Here is a 20,949-nt window from a genome sequence, read left to right on the forward strand (position 1 = left end):
GTGTGATGCTACCTTCCAATCACCCTCCTCTCATTCAGGTTTTTCTGTGGGTTATGACAGACCACAGCCATTAACCCAGTATTCCCTGGGCTTTGAAAGCCAGGTAGTTACCTTCTCCATGGTTCCACCCAGCTGAAGGCTGGTGACACTCTGGACTTTCAAGTCCTGACCAGATGGCCCACCAGCCCTGCTGGCCTCGGAGCAGCTGTGCCCGGACTCGGCCTCAGGCTTCTTGCAGTGTGGACTGACCCTGGCCACAGGTTTGTGCTTGGACACTAGGTTTTCATTCTTGGACTGGGGGGAAGTGGGGTTCTCTGGGCTTGCTGTGTAGACTTTATATTCCAGTTTGGGCGAACTCCTTGATCCTGACAGTTCCTTCCTTCCGGCCCCTGCATGACCACTTGTGGAGGCCCCTGCAGAGCCCAGCAGGCTGGAGGCCCGGGGAGAGGCTTCCATTCTTCCCTCTGGGGTGCGCTCCGCTAGGTCCAGCGTGCCGCCCAACAGTGGCACGGAGCAGGCCTTGCTGACCTGCGCCTTCAGGGGTGGCTCTTCTTGCTTGCCGACATCTGTGATTTTGGAAGGGGTCATTAAGACACAACCAGTGTCACCCTCAGCCAGGGGCCTGCCAGACCCTGGGAGGGCTCCTGGGAGCGAGATGCAGTCTCCCTCTCCGTCGAACTCTTCCTCATCACTGGCATCGTTGGCCTCATAGCAGCGGACCCGTCTCTGACGAAGGAGAGGGTTCCTCAGGCCCTGTGGACTGCCAGGGAGACTGGCTTGCCTGGCAACGGTCACCTGCTTGTGGAAGAGCCCCGAGGCTCGCTGGCTTCCAAGAGTGACAAGGCTGTTGGCCCTGGCTTTTCCTGGCTCCTTGGGAGCTGAAGAGGGCAGAGAGAGAAAAGTCACATTAAATGAGTTTCTCCATATGGCCTGGTCCTGTAATCCAAATCTATCACGACATACAAGTGTTTCTACAGCCGCAAATACTAGACACACAACCTGCGGCCACTGGATGACACAGATAAGTGACAGAGCTTTTTGAAGTCTATACAGAGTTAACAGCCAATCCGTGACATAGGGTATTGTTTCATTTAATCTGTGTTATGTGGAGACAGAAACACTGTTCTTCCATTTTGGTATCTCCTACATTGCTGGCACCCATTGTACTAGGGATTGCTTTCAAGATGGGTGGGGCTAAGACGATGTCCCCCATCTGGGCCCCCTTTTCATTGGGCAGTGATGATTAACAGCCCTCAACTCCTGGGAAGTACGCATGCTCACACCTTGAAATGTATGTCCCAAGAGCTGGTCATGGATGGCTCACGCCTGCAATCCCAGCTACTCAAGAGGCTGAAATTGGAGGATCATGGCTCAAAGCCAGCCCTGGAAGTGTCACTGTGGCTATAAAGTGGTAGAGTGCTAGCCTTCAGTGAATCAGCTCAGGAATAGTGCCTAAGCCCGGAATTTAAACCCCATGACCAATACACACACACACACATATGAGACTGTCAAGAAGATTAAATACCAACCTTTTGTTAATCTTTCCCTCCCTCCCTCCCCTCTCATGACAACTCAGGGCCTTGTCATTGTCTCTACTACTTGAATCACATTTTTTTTTCTTTTTGGTTGTGGGACTTGAACTCTGGGCCTGGGCATTGGCTCAGAGTTAGCTCTTCAGGTTAAGGCTACTATGCTACTCCTTGAGCCACAGCACCACTTCTGGTTTTCTGGTATTTAATTGGAGATAAGAATCTCATGGATTTTAGTGCCTGGCTGGCTTTGAACCAGAGCCTCAGATCTCAGCCTCCTGAGCAGCTAAGAAGACAGGCATGAGCCACCCCACCAGGCTTTGAGCCACAGTTTAACTTCCAGCTTTTGTTGGGGGTAATTAGAGAGAAAAATCTCATGAATTTTCTTGCCTGGGCTGGCTTCAAACCATGATCCTCAGATCTAGCCTCCTAAATAGGTAAGATTATAAATGTGAAAGTGATTCACTTACTGTCTTCTAAGACTTAAGTTTTGATCCAGTCAGGGAAGGGTCTTGGAATTTGGCTGACATTCCATCAAGTGTGAGGGACTCAGGTTGCCCACCTCAATTTTTTTAAATTTCAGGACTAGGGGATGAATCCTGGGTCTCACACATATTCCGCAGTACCACATACACAGAAAAAGCGAGAACTGGTGCTGAGCCTTACGAAGGCTCAAAGATAATATCCAGGCTCTAAATTCAAGCCACAGGACTGGCCAAAAAAAAAAAAAAAAGAAAAAAAAGCAGTCTGCTACCACCAAGCTCCATCCCAATCTGATTGGATGCCATAAAACTTCAAGATCACTTACTATGTATGGCATCTGCATAGCCACCTTACCACCCAAGAACAGTATGTTCACCCAGCCCGCTCACTGCTTGCTTCAGTGGAATGGCAGCAAAAACTCTGCTTTTCAGACAGGGTGGGCTAATGTTTGCATTTAACCCCATGAGTGGCCTCATCGCTTTACTACATCAGGCAAAGTGGCCAGTACCACTGGGGCCTGCAGTGCATGATGAGCACTGGTTATTGCTTACTGCAGGGCGGAGCCCAGGACCCTCGGGGGCCCCCAGGCAGGCTGATGTCCTCTGTTGTGCTGCAGCCACTTCCTGAGTGGTCCTCATCTTCAGAGCCGGCAACCAGGAAATCTGTCAAGTGACCTTGTACATCTGGGGTGAAGTACTGGGAGAGATCGGATTCAGAGATGAGCGAGTCCTGTTGGAAAAGAAGCAGGAAGTCAACATTTTCTGGGGGAAGATGCTTGATGTCAGATTGAAACAGTCATGATTTCCTATCTTTACAAGAATGCTTTGCTCTGTGATCATTTGAAACAGTGGTGATATATATATATATATCTCCAATAATTAATAAACACAAAGATCAATAATAAGCTGGGTGCTGGTAGCCTATGCCTGTAATCCTAGCTACTGAGGAGGCTGAAATATGAGGATCACAGTTCAAAGCCAGTCCAGGCAGAAAAGGCCACGAGACTTTGATGTGCAATTAACCAGCAGAAAACCTAAAGTGGTATAGGGGCTGCAGGTGAAAGTGGAAGAGTGCTATAAAACTGAGCAAAAGGAACTCGAGGTCAGCGCCGGAGCCCTGAGTTCAAGCCAATGACTGACCAAAAAACAAAACAAAACAAAACCAAAAAAACCCCAAAAGGGACATGTGAATCTTGAGGTTTGATCCAGTGGGATTTAGGAATGTTTGTTTCCTGAATCAAATACTCAGGCTGGCTTAATTACAAAACAAGTTTAACAAGCTACTTTTGGAATTGCAGCTCAGTTCTGTTATTTTGTGTTCTTTTCTAGACAAACATTTACATTTCTTACTCTTTCCTTCTATTGTGTACAGGTATGGTGTGGGGGGTGCCCTGGGGATTTGAACTCACTGCCTCAAGTTTGCTAGGCAGGCGCTATACCATTAAGTTATGATCCTAGCCTGGATGAATATTTTAAGAGAAAAAACACATTTGAGTATTTGCTGTCAAAATAGCATGGTTACAGAAAGAGGAGGTATGGCTTACGAAGTAAAGCACTAGCCATGAGAGAAAAAGTTATGCAAGAGCACAAATCCAAGTTTAAGCCACAGTTCTGGCCTCATAAAACAAAACAAAACTTGCCAGACGCAATGGCTCATGCCTGTAATCCTAGCTACTCAGGAGGCTGAGATCTGAGGATCACGGTTCAAAGTCAGCCTGAGCAATACAAAGCCAGAGACTCTAATCTCCAATTAGTCTCTAGAAAATGGGAAGTGGGGCTGTGGTTCAAGGGTAGGGGGGTAGCTTTGAACTGAAGAGCTCAGGGACAGTGCCCAGGCCTAGGGGTAGGGCGGTAGCCATAAGCTGAAGAGCTCAGGGACAGCACTCAGGCCAGAGTTCAAGCCCCATGACACCCCCCCCCCAAAAAAAAAAACCAACCACAACAAGACAGAACAAAACAAAACAAATCCCCTTAAGATTAGCAAGTCACCAGGCACTGGTATTGCTTAATCCTAGCTACTTAGGAGGCTGAGGCAGCCTGGGCAGGAAAGTCTATGAGACGCTTATCTTCAGTTAGAGCACTCAGAACCAGGAAGTGGTGCTGTGGCTCCAGTGGTAGAGAGCTAGCTTTGAGTACAAAGTGGCTCAGGGATAGTGCCCAGGTCCACCCCCCCCCCCCCCCCCCCGCCTCCCGCCCCGGCTGGATGCAATGGTTACCAACTGCCTGTATATTGTGGCAGAAATAAGGGTTAAAGACTAAGCCTTGACTCATGGGCTTCAGGAATCAGCTTGTGATACAGCTTAGACAGGAGACAGTTAATGCTGGGACTTACCTTTTTGGCAAGAGAGGGACTCTTCAAGGGAGTGCCTGTAGCGGGGAAGAAATGTTCCACATGTCAATATGATTAAGCTGATATCATTAGCAGGCTCACAGATTTCGCCAGAAAAGATGGAACTAAGACCATGAAACAAAACTTCCCCTTGCTTGTGTGGTGTTGTTAGATTGTGTGTGTGAACAGAACATGTCTGCATCGCTTCCCCCCCACCCCCCCAACAAGTTCCAGAACCTGACCAAAAGCCATCCCACTTCCAAGGGCAGTGCTTATGCTTCAAGCCTCGGTCTTAATATGAACCCAAATGGAAATAATAATCTCTCCTCTGAACTTACACTATCCCACACATCAGCTTGTGTACACACAGGATAAATGAATGTTGCTGAGTCTTAGGTCACATCTCCCTTTCTCCTCAACTTGAAACAATCCATAGATCAGAGGTGTTGACTGACTGGACCCCAGTCAGTCCAGTAAAACCACCAGGAGTATTTGCTGACTGTATTAAAAAAGTGAATGACTAAATGACTAAGAAACACATGAAAGAACTGGGAGAAGGCTGGGTATCTTAGCATTTAGTCTTTGAATTATATGCTATAAGTAAAGGTAACTTAGGGCCTGAGGATCCTGACTCAAAATCTTTGCTAACAGATCTAGTGAAATTGCTGAGATGGAGAGCACAGATTTCAGGCAGGTCAGGTTGCATAAAGAGCCTATTATGGCTAAGTCCAATGAACTATATTCATATGGATACAAATAATATGAGTATTTCATGCTTGTCAAAAAAAATCTGATTCTTTTTCCTCTGACAACCAGTAACTCATATCTCAATTTCTTTTCCTATGGGACATCAATCTGAAAGGCAGGAAAAAAAAACCCTCAGAAAACTCTAGGGCTCAGAAGGAAACATTTGTTTTAAAACTTGATATAAGATTTAAATTCATTAGAAACTTCTAGGATCTCAAGTCTCCTACTTTTGAGAGGAAATCATAATTTTTGCTACCTCTCTGGCACTCTTTGCATTGAAATATTCTAATTTCTACTGAGAAAGCTCACGTTTTCAGAAAGTAATAGTTTCTATCTGCTGAACTATTCGTATTTTTAGATCGTGTCACTTTTACCTAAGGCATTTCAGATAAATTGTGCATACATACATGAAATGCTGATAACTCACTTTTGTAAATTAGGTGAAAAGAGGATAAGAAGCAAGCATGATTAGACCTGTGATGAATTATATTAGATAACTGTGGGAATCAAAAGTAGTAACTGAAAGACACCAGAGACTCTCTTTGACAGTTACTTTTACCAGTTCTGATAATTAGAAAGAATCTAACACAGCCATACAGGGCATTGCCCTGCAGGTGAACTTAATGAGCAACTTCTTAATGTTAAATAAAAATGTACAGTGATCATACCGAGGCCAGAAGAACTGGCTTCTTTGCTCTCCTGGGAAGTACTCCGAGCTATCACTTCATCCATCTCCTGTTCGGAAACCTGATTTTCAGCAGCAGAAAGCACAAATTAGATGGTTGTATTTAGTTATTCCCCACCCCAATAAAAGTAGCTAGGACCAAAGTCAGAGTTGACCAAGGTAGAGGCAGACCACAGGGTCAAGGGTGACGGGCATTCTCTGAAGCAGTAACACAGGACTAGGAAGCATTCATGAGTTCGGTTAACCCAAAGACAGAACAAGACCTTCAAGTGTTCCCCACGTAGGGTGAGCAAAGTATTCAGGCACTGTGATCAGCAGCAGTGTGGTTCATGTCTTCTTCTTCTTTTTTTTTTCTGGTTCTGGGTCTAGATCTCTGGGCTTGGGTACTGTCCCAGAGCTCCTCTTTGCTCAAGGCTAGCACTCTACTACTTACGCCACAGTGCCACTTTTGGCTTCTTCTGTGATTAATTGGAGGTAAGAGTCTCAGAGACTTTCCTGCCTGGGCTAGCTTTGAACCATAAGCCTCAGATCTTGGCATCCTGAGTACTAGGGTTACAGATGTGAACCACTGGCTCTCAGGTGATACCTGTTTTTTCTCTGCAACAATTTATATTTCTTCTGGTACTGGTGCTTGTGGTCTTGCTTACCTTTGCTCAAGGTTGGTGCTGTTTTGAGCTCCACTTTCAGTTGGTATTTTTTTGGGGGGGGGGAAGGGGTCATTGGAAATAAGAATCTTGTAGACTTTCTTGCTTAAGCTGGCTTTGAATCTTGATCCTCAGATCTTAGCCTAACTAGTAGCTAGGATTATAGATGTGACCCACCAGGTCTACGGACCTCCCTTTCTTCATTTTAAAACTCTATTTAACCAATTAAAAATCTATAGGAACATGCAAGAGTAGTACAAGAAGAATATGTTAACCACCTACATTCAATGATGTTTTATTTTCAATTTCAGTTCTTTTACTTCAGTTACCGGTATGCCTTCTATACTTGTGTGCTGCATGCATGCCCATACACTGTTGTACCTTTTCTAAAACAGTTTGCAACTTATATATCTTATAATCTTTCACTAACAAATATTTTAACTAGTCTCTACTAAAAATAATGACATTTTTGTCTGGTGCTGTGGCTCATGCCTGTAATCCTAGCTAGTTAGGAGGTTGAGAGATCTCAAGATCGTGGTTCAAAGCCAGGTTCAAATCCAACCCAGGGAACTAAAGTCTGTGAGACTCTCACTTCCAATTAACCACTAGAAAAGGGGGAGTGGTGCTGTGGCTCAAGGGGTAGGGCAGTAGCTTTGCACTGAAGAGCTCAGGGACAGTGCCCAGGCCCAGAGTTCAAGCCAATGCACTGGGGGGGAAAAAAAGGTTTGGAGTTTGGCCTAGTGGTAGAGTGCTTGCCTAGCATACATGAAGACCCGGGTTTGATTCCTCAGTACTACATACATAGAAAAGCTGGAAGTGGTGCTGTGGTTCCAGTGGTAGGGCGCTAACCTTGAGGAAAGCACAAGGACAGTGCTTGGGCCCTAAGTTCAAGCTCTAGGACAGGCACCCCACCCCCCGAAAAAAAGATGACATTGTCAAATACCAATACTATCACAGATTCAGAGAGTTTATCATGTTGATGAGTATCTAATGTACACTTCACATTCTACGCCAGTCAATTGTTCCACTACCATCTTTTTAAGTCCTACTTAAACTGTTTCTATAAGCAGCAACTAGTTCACAAAGTTTGCTGCCAGCCTTCAAAGACTTAGACTTTTATCCAAATTGCAAATTAGCATGGCTTCCTTCATCAAAGGAATCTTGGTAGGGAAAAAAATCTCAACTGAACTAAATAGTATGCTTAGAAATGCAAATGAGATTTACTTTCATCTTGTTTCAGACCTATAGTGAACTATCATGCCCCAATTTCTTCTTCTTCTTCATCATCATCTTCTTCTTCTTCTTTTTTTTTTTTTTTCCTTGGTCATGGGGCTTGAACTCTGGGCCTGGGCGCTGTCCCTGAGCTCTTCAGCTCAAGGCTACGACCCTACCTCTGGAGCCACAGCCCCACTTCCTGTTTTCTAGTGGTTAATTGGAGATAAGAGTGTCCAGGGTCTTTAGTGCCTGGGCTGGCTTTGAACCTCGATGCTCAGATCTCAGCTTCCTGAGTAGCTAGGATTATAGGTGTGGAAAAATTGCTTTTGGCCATCCAGGACCTAGCTGCTGTTCGTCTTTAGCTTACCTGTCTGTTCTCTATTTCTTTTGTTCTAGTTCTGGGGCTTGAACTCAAGATCCTGTGGTATTTCTCTTGGCAAAACACAAACCTGAGCTTTTTGCTCAGTTTAGCTCTCTACCACTTGAGCCTCAGATCCTCATACCCTGGCCTCCTGGGTAGCTGGGTTCAGTTAAGTCTCTTTAACCTAAAACAGTTCTGAGTCTTTTTTTTTTTTTTTGCCAGTTCTGGGGCTTGAACTCAGGGCCTGAGCATTGTCCTTGGGCTTTCCTCAAGTCTAGTGCTCTACAACTTGAGCCACAGCACTACTTCTGGCTTTTTTATGTATGTGGTACCGTGGAATGGAACCTAGAGGCAAGCACTCTACCAACTAGGCAAAACTCTTGGCCCCTCAGTTGAGTTTTTCTTTGTCTTTCTTGGGACTTGTATTTTAGGAAAAATCTAGGCCAATCCAAATTATCATCTATCTGGTAGTTTACTCATTTAAACCAGATTAAATTTGGGGAGGGGAGGAACAACAGCAATAACAACAACAAAACCTCACCAAAAAATAGTTCCCTGGGCCAAGAGTTTGGCCTAGTGGTAGAGTGCTTGCCTAGCATGCACGAAGACCCAGGTTCGCTCCTCAATACCACATAAATAGGAAAAAGCTGGAAGTTGTGCTGTGGCTGAAGTGGGAGAGCAGTAGCCTTGAGGAAAGCCCAAATACAGTGCTCAGACCCTGAGTGCAAGCCCAGGACTGGCAAAAAAAAAAATAGTCTCTTTCTCCATCCATCCAGACACACCAAGGGCCAATGTGTCTCATAACTGGTGAGGATAATACTGACCTCTCGGTTAGGACAGCATGAACCAGACTTCTCTGGGTCATGGGGTTGTTAATGAGTAGTCAGTGAAGAGATAGTCCAAGACTATGTCAATATCCTGTACCCCAATACCTCTGGTCTTAGCATCGTTGTTCTTGCCTGACTGAAATGTTACCATGGAGTTTTCAAAATAGTGATTTTTTAAAAATAATACGATAGATTCATTGATTTTTTTCCCTCAATTGGTTGGTGCACTTAATTGTCATCATTCATGGGAAAATGTTTTGTTAGCCTGTCATCTATTGAACTATACTGTTATTTCAAAAGGTAATTATAACATGTGCAGTTTGTTTGTTGTTTCTATTTTTTTTTGTCAGTCATAGGGCTTGAACTCTGGGCCTGTGAGCTGTCCCTGAGCTCTTCAGCTCTACTCCTTGAGCCACAGTGCTACTTCCTTACAGTTTCTTTTTTAAAGGTAGTTCCAACTTTGAATGGTAATTTTGTACACCAAAATAACGTTTAGCATAAATCTTACTTGGATAAGCAAAGCAATCTGTTTTAAATAATAAGTATTTCTATATAAGATTTGGCACTACATTTTAACCCAACAGATATATCATAATTCCATCATAGCCTCTATGTAATATTTATAGTAGGCCTCATAGGAAATAATGTACTTAAACACTCACACATTTACATTCACACACACACACACACACACACACACACGGCAAAGAATAATTTTGTTCAAGCAAGTCAGGGAAAATATCAGCTTAAACAGCAGTTGCTATTTTTATTGGTACTAGACTTTCAGCATTTGCAGTTGTTTTTCTGAGTGGGAGAAAACCAAATTTCTATGACTTTCTTAGACTTCACCTAAGCTAGAAGCTGCTGTCCTAGCAGGTTTAAATCTTACCCTGTCTAGACCTGGGAGGTTTGAATAACCTAACTGGGCAGTCACTGTTCCAGACATTATGAGAAACAGAAGAATGAAAATCCTTGTGGTATTTCTCTTGGAACAGCACAAAACTAAAGGAGAGTATACATTCAGTATCAAAATGCACTACTGGCACAAAATGCTGGGCTAAGTGGTATAAAAATACATTAAACATAAAAGGGAATCTTGACCCAGAGAAAAATACAGTATGAGATTTCCTCCATGTTGACCTAGGAAGAAATGTGAAATCCAAACAGTGAGATCTGGTTTTGCTGGAGGCATCTACTACCCCACCTGAGACCATATTCCTAGGGCTGGAGCCACGAATCACCTGTGTGTTCCACAGGATCTCATGGCACCCATCCAGGAGTAGTCCTATGAGCTGAAATGCAACTTTGATGTTTGATTGTGTTGGCAAAACAGAACCAAGCTTTTGGGCCAAGATGAGGTAGATGATAAACAAATCACCATCCATGTTATGTTGGAAAGGGCTTGGAAGCCAGGCTTGACGTGACTCGAGGCCAATGACTGGTAACCACTGGAAAGTTAATGTTCTATAATGTCGCTGAGGGAAACATTAGGTCAGCCATAGCTCACTGGATGGCTGCGCGCACATGCGTGCGCACGCGCATGCGTATGTGCGTGCATGTGTGTGTCGAGTTCACGGGCAGATGTGCTCTCACTGTAACTAGGCAAATGGTACTGAACCTGACCCCAACAAAGCTGAAGGCTCAGCAGTGGAAAGATGCTACAAAGTAGAAGACATTCAGAGAGAGGCTTAGGCCTATAACTTGTCGGAGGAAAGTGGGAAGTAAGTAGGAAAAAAAATGAACCGAAGTGGAAGCAAGACTTGATTTGATATTACTGATACTCATTAGGTCTTTTCTTATACAGGGCATTTCTGAGCATATACTCTACTCCTTTTGCACAGTGTATTCTGGAGATAGGGTCTCTCTTCCTGTCCAGGCACAGGGCTGGTGGGCTATGAGCTGCAATATTAGGTGTTTCTTCATAACTAGGATGTGTGCCAACACATTTAGCTCTAGGTTGAGAAGGGTCTTACAGACATTTTTTTATTTCCTTGCTTTAGCTAAGACTTCAACTGTCTCAATCTCAGCCTCTCATGTAACAAAGGATCTAAGCCCAAACCCTTTGCCTAGCAGAGTTAATGCTTTTTTTTTTTTTGACAGGCCTGGGGCTTGAACTGAGGGCCTGAGCACTGTCTTCCTTGGGCTTTCCCAAGGCTAGAGCTCTACCACTTGTGCCACAGCACCATGTCCAGCTTTTTTTTCTATGTATGTGGTACCCAGGAATGAAACCCCAGTCTTCGTGCATGCTAGGCAAGCACTCTACCACTGGGCCAAATTCCTGGTCCAGAGTTAAGTTCTTAATGGGCCTTTTGGAGTTGTTACAAGGAAAAGGTTAAATTTGGTTGAATATGATCCTGTCATATGAGGAGACAAACTAAAATTCTTTTCACATGGAGTATTCAAAAATAGTGCTCAAAGTGGGTTAAATTTAACTTGCCAAGGTATCTTATGATTAACTTTGAAAAATTAAAAACCAGTTTCATAAGTATAGATATGGCGAGAGAGCAGAGGCTGGTGACCTGAAGGTCATGGTGATTTGCAAATTCAGTGCACATCTTCAGTGTGCTACTGATGTGGAAAACTGCAGCGGCTCCTAGCCTTTCATTACAGATGCAGTGTCATCAGGCGAAGGGCAGCCTGGAGAAAGGAAAAGACTTTGAGTCTCTTCTTTCATCTGCCTCACAATAATAATGTCCTCACACTCTAATTAAATGGAGTCACTGTAATGGAGAATTGGACAGAAGCCTGTTGACTTCATCTACAAGAATGTTTCCACTCTGGTCCCTATAAATGTCTGTGGACTTCAAGTTAAGAATCCCTTAAAGAGGTTTGTAGGCATTGCTCAGGTGGTAGAGCACCATTGGTCTAAGATAACATGGTGGCACCCACTTGTCACCCTCTCTATGTGAGAGGCTGTGACTGGGAGGATGGCAATTCAAGGCAAGCCTAGCTAGAAAAGTCCCTGAGATGCCATCTCAACAGAAGAAGCCAGGCATGCTGGCACATGCTGAAACCAGGCAGACTGAAGAGCTTGCCTGTAAGACTGGGAAGGAGGTAAAGCAGAGACTCTGGGAATAAGTAAATTCTCCTTTAAGTTGTTTCTATCAAGTATTTTGTCACAGCGAGAAAGGCAAAATGCTCTGAATCTCAGGGACTCACAAAAGACAGGGAAAGACACTTGTTTCCATGACATTTGTCACCCTGCCTGCTTCCCAGGCTCCGCCCCATCCCAGTCTGCTCAAGGACTCCATCTCTCGTGTTCAGTAGCAGGGGTGCCAGGGCTGCGGGTGTCTATGGCAGAGTTATTAAGCTTGGATTTGGAGGATTCCTCCTAAGACTTGCTAAGTAAGGAAAGGTTATTCCGTGTTTCATTTTCAACAGAAGCTGTCATGGGCATCTTCACAACCAGTGATTTATGACCTGTTGGCAGTTTCTATGTGGTCCTTCTTTCTCCTATGGGGTGGTTCCCATGGGATAAAACACGGAAGGACTCTTGCTTCCTGTGTGTATCTTTGGTAAAACAAGCAAACCTAGTACTGGGCAAAGTGAAATGAAGAGAATTGGCCAGGAGAATTAAAAGATGTATTTATGCTGTGTAAATAAGGTTTGAAAACAGATGTATACTTAATCTATGGTTAGAAAACTATTAGCATGAGGCAGGCGCAGTGGCACACACTTGTAATCCTAGCTACTCAGGAGGCTGAGAGCTGAGATCTGAGGATCAAGGTTCAAAGCCAGCCTGGGCACAAAAGGACCTGAGACTCGTATCTCCAATTAACCACTAGAAAACTGGAAGTGGCGCTGTGGCTCCAGGAATAGGGCAGTAGCCTTGAGCTGAAGAGTTAGGGACAATGCCGAGGCCCAGAGTTCAAGCCCCATAATCGACCAAAAAGAAAAAAAAAAGATTAGCATGAATGAGTTAAGAATTTTGTGTTTGCTAGGCAAGCACTTTACAATTTGAACCGTGTCACCAATACCCCTACGATATCTACTTCTTATTTCTTACTTGAAGAAAACTTAAAATTCACTGAACCTGCTTTAAAAATCTATTATTTAGCATTAAGCTTAAAGACAAGAATTTCCAAGATGATCAAAGAAAAGATGGTTTCTCCTTTTTTTTGGTGCCAGTCCTGGGGCTTGAGTTTAGGGCTTGAGTGTGCTTTTTAGCTTTTTCTTTTTTTTTTTTTTTTTTTTTTTTTTGCTGGTGCTTTACCTCTAGACATAGCACCACTTCTGGTTTCTTGGTAGTTAATTGGAGATAAGAATCTCACGGACTTTCATGCCCAGGCTGGCTTTGAACCCATATCCTCAGATCTCAGCCTCCTGAGTAGCTAGGATTACAGGTGTGAGCCACCAGCACCCAGTTCTCACATACTTTTTTTAATGCAGGCTGATTCTGAACCACAATCCTCAGAATTGAGGCTCCTGAGTTGCTAGGATTATAGGCACGAGCCTGCAGAAATTATGTATGTTAAAACCTAAAGTGTCAGAGAGATTATTATAAAGTGTAATATGCTCCAATTTTCTTGATGCAAAGACTAAGTATCTCACCAGCAATCACACACTGGTAGGGTTCTTCACAGCCTAGAACTCCCATCCTCTACCAAATCAAAAATCAAATTCATCAAATAAGACTGTCCAAATTTCCTAATAAAAACTTCTAAGAGCATGTGTTGGATACCGGCTGACTTCCCACTGCAGCTGGGTGAACTGTCTCACCCAGTACTCAAGAGCAGAAGAAATGAGTCACCTTAGGGTTAGGGTGGCGGCCGATGACCAGGCGAACCGGTCCCGGGGGGCACTTGCTCAGGATGGCATGCACTTTGCTTAAAGCAGCATGGCGCACATTGACCGAGTTGACTTCCAGGATTTGGTCTCCGCGGCTAAGGAGGAAGACATAATCGATACACTGTGGTTGACGGGCAGTTTTTGGTTTTGTTTTTGTTTTTAGATAATTCAGGACCTTGCTCATACAACCCACATGAGGTAGTCAACCATCTTGAGCCACAGTCCCCAGTGCTTTTTGAGTTACTTATTTTTCGGATATCGTCTCATTCTTTCGCTTGGCGCCATCCTTACCCTGCAGTTCTGTGTATTTGGGATCACAAATGTGAGCCAGCCTGCCTGGCTTGTTCTTTGAATTTTGTTGTTTTTCTTTTTTTCCCCAGAATGCCTTGAACCTCTTTTAATCTTAAGTAGCTAAATTTATAAGCATGAACCACTACACCGGTCTAGCATCAAGCCTTTTCTTTTTCTTTTTGGTGCTAGTCCTTGGATAATCTCTTAGTTCTTTTGCTTAAGGGTTGTGTGCTACCTACCACTTGAGCCACAGCTCCACTTCTCACTTTTTGGTGGATAAATTGGAGATAAGAATCTCATAATCTGGGTGCTTGGCTCATACCTGTAATCCTAGCTACTCAGGAGACTGAGATCTGAGGATCGTGGTTCAAAACCAGCCCAGGCACTAAAGTCTATGAGACTCTTATCTCCAATTAATAACTAGAAAACTGGAAGTGGTGAGGTACCTAGCTAACATCAAGCGTTTTTTGTTGTTGTTTTTTTTTTGTCAGTAGTGAGGTTTGAATACTGTCCCTTGGCTCTTCAGCTTAAGGCTACCACTCTACCCCTTGAGCCACACTACCACTTCCAGTTTTCTAGTGGTTAACTGGAGATGAGAGTCTTATGGATAGACTTTTGTGCCTGGACTGGGTTTGAACTGCCATCCTCAGATCTCAGCCTCCTGAGTAGTTAACAATTACAGGTGTGAGGCACCACCTGACTGTAACAAGCTTTTTAAAAGATAAGAAAGCTTTCCTCTGGGTAAAGTTTATAATTTGAAATCTTCTTTGGATATTTTTAATGATGTAAATGGCATCCTTTCATCTTTGCATATATTTATAAAAGCAACACATTTATATAACTACATCAATCAGATTTTTAATTGACAAAGGCCATTATACATTGCCTGGCATATTGAAGAGATGGTAATTAAGTTAACACTGATAATAAGGACAACATGGAATGCTGCAGTTCTGAGTCCCTACTTTATGTCAGTTCCTACACAGAGCAATGATGTAATACTGTTTCAGAGTCTTCCCCCTGTGGTGAGACTCAGCGGTCACTCAGATTAACACACAATGTGGAGCTCACTCCAACCTGACTGGTAATGATCCCTCAACCTCCCATGTCTCCTTTCTCCCCACCATCTTGAAAAGATTATTTTAATATGATTTAAGGAGGAAATATCTAAAGCTCAAAGGTTACTGAAGAATTTCTAAAAACATTTCAAATCTGAACAAATGAGAAATTTGGGACAAGTTTGCCTATTTCAACTTGAAATTATAGGGAGACCTCCAGAGAAGAGAACAAAGGCGCTTTACATGGGTTGAAGAATGTTCATTTGGCAGGCTCCACACATATGGAATCATTCAAGAAAGAAACATCATCTTGGGATGTCATTAAAGGATTTTTTTCCCCTTGGGTTCTAAAAGTATATTTTCTTTAATGTACTTTGGATGATTTGCTAGGTGGTTTTTTTTTCTTCATATGGAATTTCACTCTGATGATTAACTAAAAAAGTAATATAATCTATTCAGAGTTCCAAAATGGCAACTTCAACGAATACCATTTTGTCAATTCAAGTGCTGAACGACTTAGGAGCTTATGGGGGAGAAAGGTGATACTGTTTTCAGAGCGCTGTGCATAATGTGTGTACATTCTTGTGAAGTTTAAGTAGACACCAACCCACTGCAATTACTACAGAATGGGATTCTTAGACATGGCTTGTGGAAACAGCAGTTACATTAGAGCTCTCTGGATTAAGACGTTATGGCACTCCAGGATTTTAGACAAAGGGCACCTAGATAAAACCACTCAAAGAGAAAAGCAAGTAGTGGAAAAAGTTGCAGATATAATAGCAGAAATGTCTCCCATCTAAGTGTGTCATTTCAGGACTCTTGTGTCCAGTGGTTCTGAACCATTGTAGTTCTGAATCATTGTCATTTGGAACAATTAGTAGCCGTAAGCGTGAAAGTGGATGCTGAGATTATCCTCGGCTTTATTTTGTCAAGACTTCGAAAGTGAACTACTGAGTCCAAATGGAACAAAACAGGAAAGTTAAGAGCCAGGATCTCAGAGTCACTCAAATTTCAAGACATCAGCTTTTCATCTTTGGGATGCTATTAGTTTTAGTGTTGGCTCTTCTATATCCCCAAGGAATGCAAGGGGGCAACAACTAGCTCATGTGTGAGTAGAGAGTCACATATTCAAGAACATTCCAAAATGACCCAATTAGGAATACAACCGACCTGAGGTTGCTCTCCATCTTGGCCACAGATCCAGGGGCAAGGCTGTGAATGTAGATGCCTGGAGGGCTGTTTTCCAAGGCTAGGCAGCAGGCGCCAATGCCTAATCCAACTCTTGGCTCTGTGAGAGGCGTTTCAGAGAAAACAAAAGCAAACATGATGCAGGAACCAGAAAGGAAGGGCACCTGATTGGAAACTGGAGTGGAAACAATTTAGTGTTGGTCCAGGCTCAGAATGGAAATCCTGCTTTGCTTTTATCCAGTAGTTTGCTCTCTACTTTAGTCTAAAGAGCTCCCTTCAGATTTGTTTTTTGGAAATAGGCATAAAGCCTTTTAGGCTTGTTTTGTCTGCCTTTTTTTTTTAAGCATCTCTTGGTTATTGTTTATCATCTGTTTTTAGTAAGTGGGGAAGACAAGAAAATAAAGATGAAAATGGTAAGATTGGCCAATTACCCTGTTTTAGTTGCTGGGGTAAATATTAGTGGTATTGGCTTTGAACTCAGGGTCTACATGCTTGCTAGGCTGGCACAATCCTACTAAGCTGCACACCTCCAGTTTTCCATCGGTTAATTTTAAGATAGGCTCTTCTCTTCCACTTTGGCGTGCTCCTGCATAGTGACTTTTATGCTTCCTTTTGTCCCTGGATTACAGGCATGTAATCCACATGCCACATGCCAGTTGTTCACACCTGTAATCCTAGCTACTCAGGAAGCTGAGATCGGAGTATTATGGTTCAAAGTCAAGCTAGGCAAGAAAGTCTGTGAGACTCTTATCTCCAATTAACTACCAAAAATTTTATAAGTAGAGCTGTTGTTCAAGTGGTAGGGCAATAAACGAGCAAAAAAGAAGCTCAGGGATAGTGCCTAGGCCCTGAGTTCAAGCCTGAGGACAGGTACACACAAAAAGAAAATTATGAGTCTTGCACTTAGAAGTATTTTTTTTTTTTTGCTTTAAACATGAGCCTCTGACTCAATGACTCAGCTGGAAGGGGTTTAAAGAGCTTTGTGCTTCTATTCACTTCTCTTCCCTTCCATCAAGTGACTACATTCAATCTGTCGATTTAGTGACCACTACTCTGAAGTTGAGAACAGACGGTTCCAAAGGAGAAAAATCAAAGAAAATTTGAAAAAAAAAAAAACTTCCAAAGTTTACATAAGAATAGATTCTGAATTGTTACCAGGAAAACAGAGTGTGAAAGTGAGCCATGGCTAGGATCACCTGGGTTTTTTTTTTTGCCAGTCCTGGGGATTAAAATCAGGAATCAGGGCCTGAGCACTGTCCCTGGACCTTTTCAAGGCTAGAGCTCTACCACTTGAGCCATAGCACCACTTTTTCTATGTATGTGGTACCTTAGAATGGAACCCGGATCTTTGTGCATGGTAGGCAAGCACTCTACCACTTGGCCAAACTCGCAATTCACCTTTGTTGAGTGTGACTTCCATGACAATCCTGTCCTTGGGCCCAGGAGCCTTCCGACCTAGGGATGAAGAAGAAGCCCCTTCGTCGGAGCCCCCTGCTGCCATCCCCCCACTGGTGTTGAAGTTTGGAGAACTCGATCTGCTCATGTGGGTCGGGGTGGAGCAAGGCGTCAGGCTGGGGCTCAACAATTTTGTGCGCACGGTTAAGACGAACAACCCACTCCGGATTTGCTGAGAAAACAAGAAGGAAGGTGTGTGAAAACATTCACTCATCATCTAGAAAAGAGGGGAGCAATCTCGACAAACCTAAACTAGGAAGAAGGGAAGGAAGAGAAACAAAGGGAGAAGCTGTTACCTTAAAGGTGTGAATGGCTTCTTGGAAGGTCAAGCCTTTTATTGGTATTCCATTTACATCTAGGATTTCATCACCTGGTGGCCAGATAGGAGAATTACATTAACACTGAGCCTAAATTTGCCAAAATCCAGTTGGTTAGTACTGGACTGGGTTGTATATGGTTCCTTATTTACTACTGCGTACAGTGACTTCTATGGTCATAATTTACTTTTGTGATATAGCTTCCATGAATATCCCCCGCCTGGGAAAATTAACAAAAATGCATCTGATGGAAGGGGAGACACTGATCAAGATGCAGTATACACTAGTATGTTGAACTGACAGCCTTTTGTACAACTATTTAAAGATGATAAAAATGTATTGTAATCCAGTATTTCACCTTGTTATCTGATATATTTTATATATGCTTAATTGGTTATTTGACATAGGAGAGGGAAGGGGGGAAATCAAGTTGTGTGAGGGGAGAGGGGAGGGAAATGGGGACCATGACATGAGAAAAAGTATCAATATGTGTGAAGTAATGTATCTTCTATCTGGTGAATATAATGTAATCCATCTATTAATTACAATAAAAATATATGAAAAAATGTATTGTAATCCAATCTGCAATTCAAATAATTATGGGATCTAGAAATCTAGCAAAACACACACACACACACACACACACACACACACACACACACACACACACCCCAAACAAATAAGGGAAGCCTCAAGGTCTTATTCTTTCTTTAGTTTTTATCAAGTTTGAAAACAGATACCCCATGTAGAGAGACAAAACTGCAAATACTGATTATTTTTTCTTTTTCTGTTTCCCATGTGTGGGTGTATGGGTGTGCTTTCCCACATCAGTCCTAAGGCTTGAACTCAGGGCCTGGGTGCTGTCCCTGTGGTTTTTTCTCATAGCCAGCATTCTACCACATAAGCCACAGCTCTACTTCTAGTTTTGTGTGTGTGTGTGTGTGTGTGTGTGTGTGTGTGTGTGTGTGTGTGTGTGTGTGTGTAGCCTTCTTCTGATTAAGGGTGTTTATTATTTCTTGTGACTTTTCAAGTGATTTTTTAAAAGTTTTTTTTATTTAAAGAATTTATTAACATTGATTTTTACATCATATTTCAAATGACGCGTTTAACAAACAAGTATTCAAGAAAGGAATCTCTATATACAATCACTGTCCACGTCTAGCTTTTGATGGTTAATTGGAGATAAGAGTCTCACAGACTTTCCTGCCTGGATGGCTTCCAACCTCATCCTTCAGGTCTCAGCCACCTGAGTAGCTAGGGTTACAGGCTTGAGCCACTGGCACCCATGTAAATATTTCCTCAGACTCATAGTTTAGAAACTTAAATTCGTTGGCAATGAAGTATAAATGTGCACAGGACTGGAGAAACCACTCCTATATCTGCAGAAAGACAAGCTTCCTCCACCCAGGGAAAAGAGCTTCAGAGGCAGAGATGAAGGCTCGCTGAGTTATGATTGCGGCAGCTCCTCTTCCCGAAGTGGTGCAGATGAATGTCAGGGACAGTGTAAGGATCTCCAGCGGTCAGCTGGTAAGCTACTCTCTGGGACATGACCTAAGGTCACCTCCCAATGCCCACTTGCCTCTCCCCTTCATTCCTAAGAACGACTGAAAATGATGATGTCAGGTCAATCTTTTCAAGCTGTTGATAGTGTCTGCTGAGACTATAAAAGAGCTTGGACATCCTGTTGACTCATAAAAACTTGTTTCTGGTTTGTGCTTTTGTCACATGGCCTGGGTTTTTTGAATAACAGTTCATCAACTTTACAAAGATGCCCCTGAGAAAAGCCCAGAGGAACTTTCCTTAGCAGAAAGACTTTGTCCATAACCTATGAGAAAAATGCAAAGCAGCGAAAAGCACACATTTTCACCTTTCACAGCCAGCCAATTCCCTGCTCATTGCGCAGACAATGAAATCCTGTAGCAATGCTGAGAGTACTTTATCACGTGCCTTATCTTTAATGAAATTCCAGAAGTTGCAGAGTTAAGTAAAATAATCTCTCTTTAAAAATCACCTAGTATAACCAATTATTCAACTATGTTTTGGAGTTATGTCCACATGGGAAAAGCATGGAGGTATTAAGATGACTGCTCATGCTGTTAAAATTTATGTAAGATTTTTAAAAGGCATATCATTCAGTGAGTTGAAAATCAATGCCAATGGCTTATATTTCTCATAAATGAACACATATGAAAAAACACAGTGTTTAGGAGAATCGACTGCCACTAATTCAACCTTGAAGGATAAATTTCCATCAAGTAAAAGTACTCTGCTGGAGTTTTACATTGATCTAAGACTAGACACTAACACCACCTAGGGGTTAACACTTCATCTTCTCTAAAAGAATGGAGCCTGGCCATGCTAGTGTTTGTAGCTAGGTGTCTGTGCTTGCTCTGCCAAAAGAAGGGATGGCCCGATGTACTCTCAATAGTTTCCTAAAAGTAAATGACTACAATACAATAGCCCCTAAGGTTTGGATCAACAGAACTCCATTATCACCTCATTTCCCAAGACAACTAGAAATACCAGAAATACTCTAATCATATGGAAGATGTGTATTAAAAGGGGAGGGGGAACCAAGATTCATTCTTAGATAAATGTTATTTAGATTGTCTACTCAGAATTTCGCTTTATGAAATATATATACAGTCAAGTTAGAGAGCTAATTCATAGTAAATACACAGATTTCAAATGCATACATAGGACTCTTTACCAAAAGCAGCTATTATGTCAGTATAGGAAGGAAACTTTTAGTCTATTCAATTTTCCTCTCTCTCAAAGAAGGAAGAATGAGTTCTGATTGTCCAGTCTTCTTGTATTCAAATGAGGAAGCAATGGGAAAATGAGGAGGTGAATTGAACTTAGGATCAGAAAATAGTGCTGGAATTTCTTTTTGTTTGTTTGTTTCTTTCTTTTTGCCAGTCCTGGAGCTTGAACTCAGGGCCTGAGCACTGTCCTTGGGCTTTCTCAAGGCTAGAGCTCTACCACTTGAGCTACAGCACCACCACTTCCAGCATTTTCTATGTATGTGGTACC

The 20,949-nt window shown here is 42.8% G+C and overlaps 1 protein-coding gene across 1 annotated transcript in view; it reads right to left on the reverse strand.

Moving 5' to 3' along the window:
• Pdzd2 (PDZ domain containing 2) overlaps window positions 1-20,949 on the reverse strand; it is a 236,203-nt gene that overhangs the window by 26,372 nt on the left and 188,882 nt on the right. The window contains exons 10-17 of the mRNA XM_090332095.1: window positions 17,896-17,969; window positions 17,543-17,771; window positions 16,127-16,244; window positions 13,570-13,702; window positions 5,756-5,834; window positions 4,344-4,378; window positions 2,564-2,741; window positions 112-878 (exon numbers count right to left, since the gene is read on the reverse strand). Coding sequence (XP_090188221.1) covers window positions 112-878; window positions 2,564-2,741; window positions 4,344-4,378; window positions 5,756-5,834; window positions 13,570-13,702; window positions 16,127-16,244; window positions 17,543-17,771; window positions 17,896-17,969 — 1,613 coding nt within the window. The remainder of the gene's footprint in view (window positions 1-111; window positions 879-2,563; window positions 2,742-4,343; window positions 4,379-5,755; window positions 5,835-13,569; window positions 13,703-16,126; window positions 16,245-17,542; window positions 17,772-17,895; window positions 17,970-20,949) is intronic.

This window comes from Megascapheus bottae, chromosome 4 (assembly GCF_031878675.1).
Source record: "Megascapheus bottae isolate mThoBot1 chromosome 4, mThoBot2.hap1, whole genome shotgun sequence".
In the NCBI taxonomy this organism is placed as follows: domain Eukaryota; kingdom Metazoa; phylum Chordata; class Mammalia; order Rodentia; family Geomyidae; genus Megascapheus; species Megascapheus bottae.